Raw genomic sequence first — 14,787 nt, forward strand, 5'->3', positions numbered from 1 at the left:
CAAGATAATAAACAATGAAAGATGAGCATGACATGAAGTTAATGATCTATTCATTAGTGTGAGAGTTAATCAATGATGTTTGCAAGAGATGGATCATCAAATGTGTCTGCAGGGGGCAAAAAATAACATTCTCAGGTCATTATCAATGTGTGTGTGAGTGCGCACGCGCGTGCGTCGCAGTTAATTGTCAAACAAGGAGGCTTTTCTGCATTCTGCTTTCAGCATGCTGAACACGTGCGTCCTTCAAGATAAGAAATAATGGCGATGTGACCGCGACTTCAACCAGGCCCATCGTTACAAAGGACAGGAGGCTGCAGGCCAAAGTGACAACAGCGCGCACACGACTTCCAAAAATAAAATCGAACGAGATCTCTACGTTCATCAGCATAAAAAGCGCTTACTTAGATCATGATTAGAATGAGCACTCCTGGTGCAGGCGAGAAAGTCTCTGTTGGTTTGGAATATTTAAAGCGACATATCTGAGTGAAGGAGCCTCTCATTAGGCTGCAAGAGGACCATTAAAAACATCTGATAGAGGCCATTAAATAAGCAGAGAGATTCCCTGTGGTGGCGGCACACTGAAGTAATATTTGCACGATAATTGGACATGCAGCATGTAAAGGCGCTACTTGCGCTGACATAAAGACAGAAAGAAAGAACATGACAGAGATGAATCATCTTACTGACTAAGAGAAAAAATATACACTTTCATTTGGTTTGAAAGGACAGTTTGCTTTTGTCTCATGGAGGAACAAAAACAAGGAGAAGAACAAGAAGCAAGGATTTAAACAAGAAGGCAAGGTCCAAAAATAGCTTTTTGTTGACATGGAAACTACTGGAGGAAGAACTCATGACAACAAAAAGGAATTACTTATTCTGTTGGCCTATTAGCATGATCACTAGCATGGCTAATGTCATGTCTAATTTTAGCATGTTTCCTAGAAAAGCCAATATCATATATTTATTAGCATGTTCGTTAACATGTAAAAAGCAAAAATAAAAATATTTACAGTGTGGCTGTTTCTGTTCACAAAAACAGAATAAATGCTGATTTGCCGAGCCACCCAAAAAAAGATGTCACAATTAATCGATGTGTGGTCTTCTTTGGCTCTGGAAAAGTCAAATGATGTCGAAAATTGTCAGACACATGGCAGTGTTTGTAGCAGCTCGGATTGGAGGATTGAAGCTTTTTAATGAGTAGCGAGTGGAGAAGATGTCACTCTTCCTTGACGCTGTGTTCCAGGAGCTAGCTTCAATAGGAATCACACTCTTCTCAGGGATGTTTGTGTCCGTGTCCACCATGATGTTGACATGTTTTATCAATACTTCTTAACATTTTAGGGGATTTGAGAAGCAGGTATTTCAGTATCAGTATAAAATCCACCTTTCAGTAAATCGTTTGCACTTAGATTGAAATCTCGATTCACAAACACCTCTATTTGCGTCCTTTTTGGTTAACTAACATTTACATCGCGCCAAATATTCCTCTGTGTGTAGACCATGTCTCGACGCACAAACGCTTCATTCTTTATTCATTATTTTTTAGATCAAATTGTGTGATCAGAAAGGCTTTAAATGTGTCCTAGCTCTCACAGTCATTGGTGCTTCGACTGAGCGAGCATTTAAGCTACGTAGTTAGCCTCCGGCTTGCGGAACCTTCACTTTTAGGATTTTATCAGCGAAAGGGGCTTTGTTCCGCAGCAAGTCTTAAAGACTGAAAGAGATGCCACAGCGCACAGCAGACCATTATTACAGTGAAGGGAAAGGCACAAAAATGGCAACCAAGGTACGTAATCAAAAAGGTCAAGGTTGTTTCTGTGTGGTCACGCTGTGACGTCACAGGATAATGGACGGGTGGATATAACGACGGTTAAATCAGGCACATTGAAGCCGTTTTTCGGGATATTGCGTGATGGGTAAAATTTTGAGAAAAACTTTGAAAAATAAAATAAGCCACTGGCAACTGATTTTTATTGGTTTTAACCCTTCAGAAAATTGTGATAATGTTCCCCTTTAATGTACACTAAGCACCCCATCTTGACAGAAAACAACAGAAATGTATACATTTAAAAAAAAGAAAAAGTGCAATATCACATGGTCATACGTATTCAGACCTTATGAGTTGGGAAACTTATAAATACTCACTGTATTTCTCTGTTTTGAGAAATACACAGAATAAGTTGTCTGGTTAAGAAGTTGCAAATTGTACTAAAAAAAGTTAACATAGAAACTGTTTTAAAGTTGTTTTAGATTTTGTCTCAGCTCACATTATTCACCTATTTAGATAATAAAGTGATTGCTGCAGAATGTGGGTGTTAGCAAGTCATACAGTGGTTTGTATGAATAAATGAATAATTATTATTAGGTCCTCAATAGAATTTGATTTCAGGGAGAGGTGTGAAATTGTTTCAAAGGACATATTTTGAAAAACAATTTACGTTTAGATACATTATTGTTACGCCGTGTTATGCAAATCACAAATGTTTACTGCAGAAGACCCTGACGGTGATAGAGAATAAATGGAGGAACATACCTGTCCAGGTCATCGCTGTCCTGCATGTTGAAAAGCATGGAGGGAATGAGTTTGTCCATGTGCTGCGGCTCCCATATGATTGCCTGCAGCTCGTCATTCACCGTCTTCCTAACCACTCCCTGCAGACCTTTAATTCCTGCCACTCGGATCCTAACGAAGAAAACCAAGTGCCTTGTTTATTTCCCAAGCAAGGTCGATCATCAGTTTCTAACAGACTCACGGCCATCTTTAGTCCCGTGTTTCACTGTGACATAACGTCAACTCCAAACACGAAGTGTAAGTAGTTAGTAAATAGGTGTCTATAACTAATAAATATGTGTTTGTAGTTAGTTAAGTAAACAAGTGTCTGTAGTTAATAAATAGGTGACTGTAGTTAGTAAAAAAAGTATTTGTAGTAACAGGGGTTCAGAATAAGTAAAAAATAATGTGTACAGTATTTTTTCAGATGTAATACACTGGTTAATTACCTCCTTATAAGGAATTTGTGTGTTTTAATTTCTTAGAGTGGAACCTTGATCTACAAACCCATTTTATGCAAACTTTTCGGTTTTCAAACTTTTATATCGCTACAAATATGCCTCTTTGTCCAAACCATGTTTCTCTGCATGGATACTTTAATTAATTAATTGTGTGTGCTGCTGTAAGCCCAAATAGACATATATACATACATTAGAGACGTCAGATAATGGCTTTTTTACCGTTATCCGATATTCTGATATTGTCCAACTCTTAAATACCGATACCGATATCAACCGATACCGATATATACAGTCGTGGAATTAACACAATATTATGCCCTAATTTATTTGTGATGCCCCGCTGGATGCATTAAACAACATTAAAGAATGTTTTCCAAAAGAAATCAACTCAAGTTATGGGAAAAAGATGCCAACATGGCACTGCCATATTTATTATTTAAGTCACAAGGCGCATTAATTTTTTTTAAGATGCCTCAAAAGAACAGCTTGGAATTTGGGACATGCTCTCCCGGAGAGAGACTATGAGGAGGATGAGGTGGACGGGGTTGGGGTGGGAGGGGTAGGGGGGTGTTATATTGTAGCCTCCCTTGTGAATTAATGCAGCAAGGGATTCTGGGTATTTGTTCTGTTGTGTTTATGTTGTGTTAGGATGCGGATGTTCTCCCGAAATGTGTTTGTCAATCTTGTTTGGTGTGAGTTCACAGTGCGGCGCATATTTGTAACAGTGTTAAAGTTGTTCATACGGCCACCCTCAGTGTGACCTGTATGGCTGTTGAACAACTATGCCTTGCATTAACTTGTGAATGTGAAGAGCCGTCGATATTATATGACTGGGCCGCTACGCAAAGGCAGTGCCTTTAAGGTTTATTGCCGCTCTGAACCTCTCCTTACGTCCGTGTACACAGCGGCATTTTAAAGTCATACATTTTACTTATTGAAACCAAACCGATAATTTCCGATATTACATTTTAAAGCATTTATATATATATATATATATATATATATATATATATATATATATATATATATATATATATATATATATATATATATGTATATAAATATGTATATAAATATATATATATATATATATATATACACATATATATCTATATATATAAGTACAATTTAAGGGTTTAAAAGGCCGCTGTGTACACGGATGTAGGGAGAGGTTCAGAGCGGCAATAAACCTTAAAGGCACTGCTTTATATAAATATATAAATAAATAAATGGGTTGTACTTGTATAGCGCTTTTCTACCTTCAAGGTACTCAAAGCGCTTTGACACTACTTCCACATTTGCCCATTCACACACACATTCACACACTGATTGGTGGAGCTGCCATGCAAGGCGCCAACCAGAACCCATCAGGAGCAAGGGTGAAGTGTCTTGCTCAGGACACAACGACTTGACGAGGTTGGTTCTAGGTGGGATTTGAACCAGTGACCCTCGGGTTGCACACGGCCACTCTTCCACTGCGCCACGCCGTCCCTATATATATATATATATGTGTGTGTGTGTATATATATATATATATATATATATATATATATATATATATATTAGATAGATAGGTGTTTAGCAGGTGAGCATAAGGCAGAATAGTCTCCCCAAATTATAATAGACACCTCCCAACTACTAGTAACATCACTATGAGCCCGTTGACGTTCTAGAAACTTAAACTGCAGATCAGCTCAGTCGCAGTCCTGGCTTAAGGTGAAGTGAAGTGAAGTGAATTATATTTATATAGTGCTTTTTTCGAGTGACCCAAAGCGCTTTACATAGTGAAACCCAATATCTAAGTTACATTTAAACCACAGTTTGGGTGGCACTGGGAGTAGGTGGGTAAAGTGTCTTGCCCAAGGACACAACGGCAGTGACTAGGATGGCGGAAGCGGGAATCGAACCTGCAACCCTCGAGTTGCTGGCACGGCCACTCTACCAACTGAGCTATGCCGCCCCAATATTTGTGAAGGCTTATTAGCTTTTAGCGTAACGTTAGCTCATTTTGCTGTGCGTGCGTGTGTGTGTGTGTGTGTGTGTGTGTGTGTGTGTGTGTGTTTGTGTGTGTGTGTGTTAGGGACAGCAAAGTCCTGTCTGTCTGTTATTTCACTTGAACTCCATGGTGTTCAGGGATGAATAGTCTCTCCTATTGCTATTGTACTATTTTTTCAGCTATAGTTACATTAATCATTAGTAATGTAGCAGGGTCCCTGCTATCACACGTTAACAAAAATATCACATTTACATAATATAAATCAACAAACTACAGGCTTACCAAATGCTGTAATAAATTAAGTATGAGTTGACCTGAAACTGTTTAATGTTGCACTTTTTTATCTGTAGGGGAAAAGTTGTGTCATTTTAATTTAATCAAAGCAACAACTTGAGGCAGTTTAATGTGGATTAACGTGGGCAGAATTATTATAGTGTTCCCAATGTTAAAAGGATAAAGCCATTGTTTGCAAATTTGGTAAATCACTAACCAAAAATTTATATTTTGTTGTTTCCTTACTGTACCGAAAATGAACCGAACTGTGACCTCTAAACCGAGGTACGTACTGAACCGAAATTTTTGTGTACCGTTACACCCCTAATATATAAATATATATATAAATGTATGTGTATATATATAAATATACATATATATGTATGTTTTATATACCGGTATATATATATATATATATATATATATATATATATATATGCATATACACATGTAAGTGTATATATATGTACACATGAAAATATTAATAGTTAAGAAAAAAAAGTTTCATATTGTAAGAGACAAACTGACACAAAAAACACAAAACTAAAAGAATAAAAATATATATAAAAAAAAACATGATTAACAAACAGTTTAATTTGTAAGTTTCCAATGTATTAGCATTAAGCCAAAGCCAATTGAATTATTTCCACCAAATTAATCTGATTGTAAATGGATTTAAATGTAAAGAATTCAAAATAAATAATCTTGTGAACATGAACCAGAGCTACTCGTGTTCTCATAAATGTATTGTTTCATTGATCGTTAAATCAATGCATCACTGAACTATTGGCACGCTGACACTTGCAGCAGGAGAGCAGAGGTGCTCCTGTGCGAAGCCAACTCCCACCGAGTGATACATGACAGCCCCTCCCCCAGCTACCCTGTGAGCTTGAAATAAAAACAATGACAAGTTATCTCAGCAGGGTCTAGAATGATCAATCCCACCTGGTCCTGGTGTCCACATCTTCGTGGGTAGAGTGGCACATGGCGCTGAACTGGGACACGAAGAAATCATAGCGGCGATGGTAGGAGGGAGTGTCTTCCTCGATGTTGGCAAACTTCACAAACTGCAGGAAGAAATCAGAACACACTTTGACCGATGCATCATGGCACCTCTCAACAAAACACGGACAAAAGAAGATAATCCTGCTATTTTGCTCTCAGTGGATGACATCATCGTTGTCGCTTGGAACTCACTCACCTTACAGTCACTGCTGAAGATGTTAATGAAAAGCCAAATACCCTTTTATTAGAGCCTTCAAGATCAAATGTAATTATGTATTTCATCTTCTGATAAATTAACAGTAACATCTTTGTAGTGTGAAGGATTCACGGAAGAAGCAGTACAAGCAGAAGCAGAAGCCGAATGATGAGAAGCAGCAGCAGCAGGGAGGAGAAGGGTTCGAGCAGGTAAATAAGACCAATCAAAACAAGGCACACAGTCGAATGAAGACTGTTTTTTTACGTCCATTTGAAATAAAAGTCGTTATTGTGTGTGTGGAATGGAGTGTGTTCTTCAGTGAACATTGGACCTTGGTTAGAGTATGAAAAAAAACCCAGCATTGTCTCCACTCCGGGACCAATACAGAGGAAGAAAAGATAACATGAGAGTCAGGTGACTAACAAATGACGTCGCTTCCAGACATTTCACCTTTATTGAACTTTAACCATGTATTTGTTTTAGCCGGACACATCTGCATTTGATTCTGGTGCAAAACTAATGACAGCAGTGACAAAGATGATATCATCAATAACATATCAAGGAGACAAGTAATTGCATTGTGCATCTCTGCCTTCCTTACAAACTACTGTAATTAGCTGCTTTGAAGCATTCGTTTTGTGACCCGACACAACCAACACAGTTGAACGGTCTCCTTCCCCATGGTACCCCTCCCCCTGCATGACGCATAAACAAGCCCACACATTAAACGCCGTCCCTGCTTTGTTGCCGGTGCCACAAGGAAAAATTTAATTAACCCATCGCTGACCTGAAGGTGGTGTGAAGACAAGCAGCAACCTGCCTTAAACCTCAGCTACATGCGGCTCTCTCAGCATAGAAATACCACTTATAAATCAAAATACCACTCATAAATAAAAACGCCACTCATAAATAATGCCCTTCACTTCCTGCTGAGATGAAGCGACACAGCTGGGGCACACAAAAAAATGAATAGTTACATTTTGCACTCACCTTGAAAACGGGCGGACGGTGAAACGGGGCTGACATTTGCTGGCGGCTTTCACAGGATAATAATAATTAGCCGTGTGTTTGTGATAAAAGCCATTTGCAGTGGCAGTCTAACGTTAAATTAGGTGCTTAAGCGCGAACATGCACCTCCGGGCAGCAGCGCTGTGTCCTCACCTCTTTTATCTCGAAAAAATCCCCACAAAAAACACCTAAAAGCAATTTCACATTTGACTAGTGACATGCAGCTCAGGAATGAGGCTGAAAAGGGGGGTTGTAATTAAACTTGGCACCAGGAGAACATAAGTCATGTGGTGCTTACCGAGTTGGTCCCTAGAACCTGCAGTTTCGGCTCTTTGGACTCCAGCAGTTTGGCCACCATGTGCAGGAAACTCTCCACAAAGGGCTTGATGCTCTGAGAGTGACAGGCCATCAGAAGCTGGTCCAGAGCCTCCATGGCGATTACCACGTTCCTGAGGACAGTCACTCTTGTTTTAGAATGAAATGTTGGAAGAAACAGATTTTATCTCATTTATCACTTCCTTGTTGTTGTGCTTATGATCGTTTGTCAGACAGCAATTATTTTCTACAAGTTTAAATTGACTTATATTGCTTCTTAATGGGAAATTACGTCAATGTTTATTTTATTAATGGTAGCATTCAGTTAACCAGCCATTAGCACGCCAGCTTGCTTATCGAGTAAAAAAAGCAGCGACACAGGTCCCTAAGTTTATTGAAATGCGGATATCTTTACGGTTTTACAATCTCTTTCATTTTAAAACTGATAATACTAAACCTCAGGGTTTCACCACCATTCATCATTAATACTGTAAATTGTTACATCCTTATTCAGAGCGTTCTTGATAACAATTTTCCACATTCCAAAAATTCGCACTTTTCCATAGCACAAATCCCTTTTGAGCTTAATAATTCAAACTACTTAATTTTTCCAGTGAAATTAATATTAGAATTCCACATCTTTGAAACCATTCTAGCTTCAAAACATATAATCCAACATTGATAACACAAGTCGGTTTGAGACTGGATATAAATGCTGCGTCTACTGTTGATTGGGTTTATTAGCAGTCCTAGGTTAACAGCCAGCATTAAGCTGTAAGAAGAATTCCTATCACTCACCAGTAGCGATGGCGCACCACGTCCCTGCTCAGCCGCTCAGCCAGGTATGCTCCGATCCGGTCCAATTTCTCCGGTGCAGACACAGCGTAGAAGGTAAGTTTCTCCATGTCCGACTTGCTCAGACCGTCCTGAAAAAACAAAAAGACCAAATCAGGTGGTATGAGAAAGAAAGCGTTTATGTGCTTCAACTGCATCACGCTAACAATGCTTCAAGCTAACGTGCATCAATGAAAAAGGGTCAGCCAGGATGAAATGAAAGTAAACACTTCTCCAGCAGGTTGTTTGTGAGAACTAGAAGGGGGGAGTTTATTTCAGACACAATCTCCCCAGAGTCTTTTCTTGTCCTCAGGTTCCCCACAAGTGATAATTAATTTGAGGAGGCGGCGACCGATTTAAGCGTTTCCATTTCCCACTGCACCTGTTTGATTACGCCAAAGGCCTCAGACAGCATGTGGGCGGAGAACAGCAAAGTAGTAATAAAGACAAATCTCTCCCTGGTGGGTACAACTGTGTTTTAACAGGGTCACATGATTAAATGCTACTGCTTGAAGCTTTAACCACGTCTGAACAGCTGACGATGTTTGCTCTCGTCTGTAAGTCGCATTCTTTAGTTTGACTTTCAAAAAAACTCCGTCGCAGTCTGGGTATCTTGATCAATTTCCCACATTAATTTGATTTGTACTAATAAGGTTATAAATTTATAAGTCCTGATTCGATTCAGTTTGATTGGCTCAACACGTAATTATAATAATGTCTCAAAACGGTTACAAAATACAAACGTGATTAGTTTTTTTTCTTCACCATAAAACACTGGACAATTGAAATTTTCCCCAAAATAACAATAACAAAAGGTATTGCAATTTAAAGTGTAATTATATTGCAAATGGTATCAAGGTATTGTTTGGTATTACATGTAAGCTATTCTTCCAGGACTCTTTATTTTGTTGGTGCGGTCAGACATATGTTTGCAATTTAAAGTGTAATTGTATTGCAAATGGTATCAAGGTATTGTTTGGTAGTATATGTAAGTTATTCTTCTGGGACTCTTATTTTGTTAGTGAGGTCAGACATACGTAACGCACACCACATTTATTGTACAGTTCGGAAGTGTGCATGGTTTCGTTAGCGCACTTGACACTGCTACGTGTGGGAGATGAAGATGTAAACAAACGTACCACCGAAGTACTCCTGCACTCTCAGTTACATATATAATCGATAATTACAACAGTATCAGTCAGATGCTCATGTTACAAAATCATAATATTGTATATTGTTCACTTCGAACTTGAGAACAAGGCAAGTGTGGCCATAAATCTTTGCTAACAAAGTTGCAATGGCCTCTCTTACTGTTTGTATATTCATGGCCCGCGGAAAATCAAGCAACATTATATAATGTTAGTAAATCCATTATTTTTAATTTTTTTTTACCCCGGACGGACTTTTGTTGGCAGCTAATGTTAGCATAGTCCATCAGCATGACACTGTTGGGGAGCATAATCAATATTACTAAATATCTAACGATATCAATTCCTAATCGATCAAATCAATAGTTTTACCCAACCGCCGATTATTACTTGTGACATGAAACAAAACACAGAAAGAAGCAACAGAAGAAAGCACATGTGTCATATGTACACACATGCGCACATATATATATATATATATATATATATGTATATATATGTTATGGTGGCAGAAATGACCACCATTACACAGCAACATTCACATTAACACCAGCAGGTACTTACAGTATGAATGGCTATATAATAGGGGTGTAACGGTATGTGTATTTGTATTGAACCGTTTCCGTACGGGTGTTTCGGTTCGGCTGTTTCGGTTCGGCACGCGGACGTACCGAACGAGTTTGTATACACCAGAAGTCTTCACAAGCTGCCCTGCTTTCTGCCTCTGTCTGAGCAGCAAGCATTGTACCGCCCACACAACCATCTGATTGGTTACATACAAAGCCAATCAGCAGTGCGTATTCAGAGCGATGTAACAGCCAATCAGCAGTGCGTATTCAGAGCGATGTAGTCAATGCTTCAGGGTCGAGCAGATATTCGTTTAGCAGGGGAGCAGCGGACAGGGTACGCTCCCCAAATTATAAAAAACACTTCCCAGTCACAACTATTACAAACATCACTATGAGCCCGTTGACCTTCTAGAAACTTAAACTGCAGCTCAACTAGCTCACAGTATAGGCTTGAGGTGAAGGCTAATTAGTTTTTAGCGTAACGTTAGCTCATTTTTCTGTGTGTGTGTACGTGTGTGTGTGTGTGTGTGTGTGTGTGTGTGTGTGTGTGCGTGTGTGTGTGTGTGTGTGTGTGTGTGCGTGTGTGCGCGTGTGTTAGGAGTTACATTAATCATTAGTAATGATGATTCCAAGATGGCGGCGCCCGGACGGGCTGCGCTCTCGAGGAGCTCCTGCTAAATATGGAACATTTGGCAGAAATACCGGACAATTCCACAAACTTTATGGCTGGCTCACATCGTGGTCACTCCGTGATCACGTACGACCGCCAGACACTTCTGGATGTGGACACATCGGGCCGTTTTGGACTGATAGACACTTGCGTGCTAGACTTGCTAACTAGCATGGGAATACATCGGCGGCTACATCCAGCGGCCTGTGAAGCAGGGGAGTCTAGTAGCAGCGAGGGCCGTCTACGGAGCAGACGCCAGCGGTGTGATCGGAAACGCGGATGCCGAGCGGGGCTAAAAACAAAGCAGAAGGCTAATCCCCACAGAACACCACTTTCCTCCATCCCGAAGACGGATTTAGATGAAAGATGCGAGGCTACTGGTCTGGGTAAGGAGTCTGTTAAATTAGAACAAGTTTTTTCTGCTTTGAGTGTTTCAGAGTTGGAATGTGTTTTACTGAGGTGGCTAACCATGATGCGTGCAGTTTATCAAAGCAACAATCAAACAATCGGAAAATTCCTGTCGTATCAATTCCTAGATATGGTCGTAATTATACTAAATGCACTGGGCATAATAAACACAACATTATTAATATTGCTACTACGGATAATTTGATCAAAAACTCCTTAAACAGCCCACTACATATAATATAGGTTTTTTAAACATAAGATCATTGTCTCCTAAAACGTTGTTAGTTAATGATATTATCAGAGACAACAATCTTAACGTCATCGGTCTCAGCGAAACCTGGCTTAAACCAAACGACTTTTTTGCGCTAAATGAGGCATGTCCTCCTAACTTTACACATGCGCATATTGCCCGTCCGCTCAAAAGGGGTGGGGGGGTTGCACTAATATACAACGAAAACTTTAACCTTAGTCCTAACATAAATAATAAATATAAATCGTTTGAGGTGCTTACTATGAGGTCTGTCACACCGCTGCCTCTACACCTGGCTGTTATCTACCGCCCCCCAGGGCCCTATTCGGACTTTATTAATGAATTCTCAGAGTTCGTTGCTGATCTAGTGACACACGCCGATAATATAATCATAATGGGGGACTTTAATATCCATATGAATACCCCATCGGACCCACCGTGCGTAGCGCTCCAGACTGTAATTGATAGCTGTGGTCTCACACAAATAATAAATGAACCCACGCATTGCAACGGTAATACGATAGACCTAGTGCTTGTCAGGGGCATCACCGTTTCCAAAGTTACGATACTCCCGTATACTAAAGTATCGTCTGATCATTACCTTATAAAATTCGAGGTTCAGACGCATGTTCGTCAAACTAATAATAATAATAACTGCTATAGCAGCCGCAACATTAATACAGCCACAACGACAACTCTTGCTGACCTACTGCCCTCGGTAATGGCACCATTCCCAAAGTATGTGGGCTCTATTGATAACCTCACTAACAACTTTAACGACGCCCTGCGCGAAACCATTGATAACATAGCACCGCTAAAGTTAAAAAAGGCTCCAAAAAAGCGCACCCCGTGGTTTACAGAAGAAACTAGAGCTCAGAAATTATTATGTAGAAAGCTGGAACGCAAATGGCGCACGACTAAACTTGAGGTGCACCATCAAGCATGGAGTGATGGTTTAATAACTTATAAACGCATGCTTACCTTAGCTAAAGCTAAATATTACTCAAATCTCATCCACCGTAATAAAAACGATCCTAAATTTTTGTTTAGTACGGTAGCATCGCTAACCCAACAAGGGACTCCTTCCAGTAGCTCAACCCACTCAGCTGATGACTTTATGCAATTCTTTAGTAAGAAAATTGAAGTCATTAGAAAGGAGATTAAAGACAATGCGTCCCAGCTACAACGGGGTTCTATTAACACTGACACGATTGTATATACGGCGGATACTGCCCTCCAAAATACTTTCTCTCGTTTTGAGGAAATAACATTAGAGGAATTGTTACAACGTGTAAATGGAATAAAACAGACAACATGTTTACTTGACCCTCTTCCTGGGAAACTGATCAAGGAGCTCTTTGTATTATTAGGTCCATCAGTGCTAAATATTATAAACTTATCACTCTCCTCGGGCACTGTTCCCCTAGCATTCAAAAAAGCGGTTATTCATCCTCTTCTTAAAAGACCTAACCTCGATCCTGACCTCATGGTAAATTACCGACCGGTGTCTCACCTTCCCTTTATTTCAAAAATCCTTGGAAAAATTGTTGCGGAGCAGTTAAATGAACATTTAGCGTCTAACAATCTATGTGAAACCTTTCAATCCGGTTTCAGGGCAAATCACTCCACGGAGACAGCCCTCGCAAAAATGACTAATGATCTATTGCTAACGATGGATTCTGATGCGTCATCTATGTTGCTGCTCCTCGATCTTAGCGCTGCTTTCGATACAGTCGATCATAATATTTTATTAGAACGTATCAAAACACGAATTGGTATGTCAGACTTAGCCCTGTCTTGGTTTAACTCTTATCTTACTGATAGGATGCAGTGTGTCTCCCATAACAATGTGACCTCGGACTACGTTAAGGTAACGTGTGGAGTTCCCCAGGGTTCGGTCCTTGGCCCTGCACTCTTCAGCATCTACATGCTGCCGCTAGGTGACATCATACGCAAATACGGTATTAGCTTTCACTGTTATGCTGATGACACCCAACTCTACATGCCCCTAAAGCTGACCAACACGCCGGATTGTAGTCAGCTGGAGGCGTGTCTTAATGAAATTAAACAATGGATGTCCGCTAACTTTTTGCAACTCAACGCCAAAAAAACGGAAATGCTGATTATCGGTCCTGCTAGACACCGAACTCTATTTAATAATACAACTCTAACATTTGACAACCAAACAATTAAACAAGGCGACACGGTAAAGAATCTGGGTATTATCTTCGACCCAACTCTCTCCTTTGAGGCACACATTAAAAGCGTTACTAAAACGGCCTTCTTTCATCTCCGTAATATCGCTAAAATTCGCTCCATTCTGTCCACTAAAGACGCTGAGATCATTATCCATGCGTTTGTTACGTCTCGCCTCGACTACTGTAACGTATTATTTTCGGGTCTCCCCATGTCTAGCATTAAAAGATTACAGTTGGTACAAAATGCGGCTGCTAGACTTTTGACAAGAACAAGAAAGTTTGATCACATTACGCCTGTACTGGCTCACCTGCACTGGCTTCCTGTGCACTTAAGATGTGACTTTACGGTTTTACTACTTACGTATAAAATACTACACGGTCTAGCTCCATCTTATCTTGCCGATTGTATTGTACCATATGTCCCGGCAAGAAATCTGCGTTCAAAGGACTCCGGCTTATTAGTGATTCCCAAAGCCCAAAAAAAGTCTGCGGGCTATAGAGCATTTTCCGTTCGGGCTCCAGTACTCTGGAATGCCCTCCCGGTAACAGTTCGCGATGCCACCTCAGTAGAAGCATTTAAGTCTCACCTTAAAACTCATTTGTATACTCTAGCCTTTAAATAGACTCCCTTTTTAGACCGGTTGATCTGCCGTTTCTTTTCTTTTTCTTCTATGTCCCACTCTCCCGTGTGGAGGGGGTCCGGTCCGATCCGGTGGCCATGTACTGCTCGCCTGTGTATCGGCTGGGGACATCTCTGCGCTGCTGGTCCGCCTACGCTTGGGATGGTTTCCTGCTGGCTCCGCTGTGAACGGGACTCTCGCTGCTGTGTCGTGGATCCTCTTTGGACTGGACTCTCGCGACTGTGTTGTATCCATTGTGGATTGAACTTTCACAGTATCATGTTA

The 14,787-nt window shown here is 40.3% G+C and overlaps 1 protein-coding gene across 3 annotated transcripts in view; it reads right to left on the minus strand.

The window, feature by feature from the left end:
* The window catches only part of efr3a (EFR3 homolog A (S. cerevisiae)), an 83,769-nt gene that overhangs the window by 31,418 nt on the left and 37,564 nt on the right, over positions 1-14,787 (minus strand). For all 3 annotated transcript variants that reach the window (XM_061920705.1, XM_061920704.1, XM_061920706.1), the window contains exons 3-6: positions 8,604-8,731; positions 7,789-7,939; positions 6,227-6,348; positions 2,534-2,683 (exon numbers count right to left, since the gene is read on the minus strand). In XM_061920705.1, coding sequence (XP_061776689.1) covers positions 2,534-2,683; positions 6,227-6,348; positions 7,789-7,939; positions 8,604-8,731 — 551 coding nt within the window. The remainder of the gene's footprint in view (positions 1-2,533; positions 2,684-6,226; positions 6,349-7,788; positions 7,940-8,603; positions 8,732-14,787) is intronic.

The sequence above is a fragment of the Nerophis ophidion genome, linkage group LG14 (genome assembly GCF_033978795.1).
Source record: "Nerophis ophidion isolate RoL-2023_Sa linkage group LG14, RoL_Noph_v1.0, whole genome shotgun sequence".
NCBI classification, from domain to species: Eukaryota; Metazoa; Chordata; class Actinopteri; order Syngnathiformes; family Syngnathidae; genus Nerophis; species Nerophis ophidion.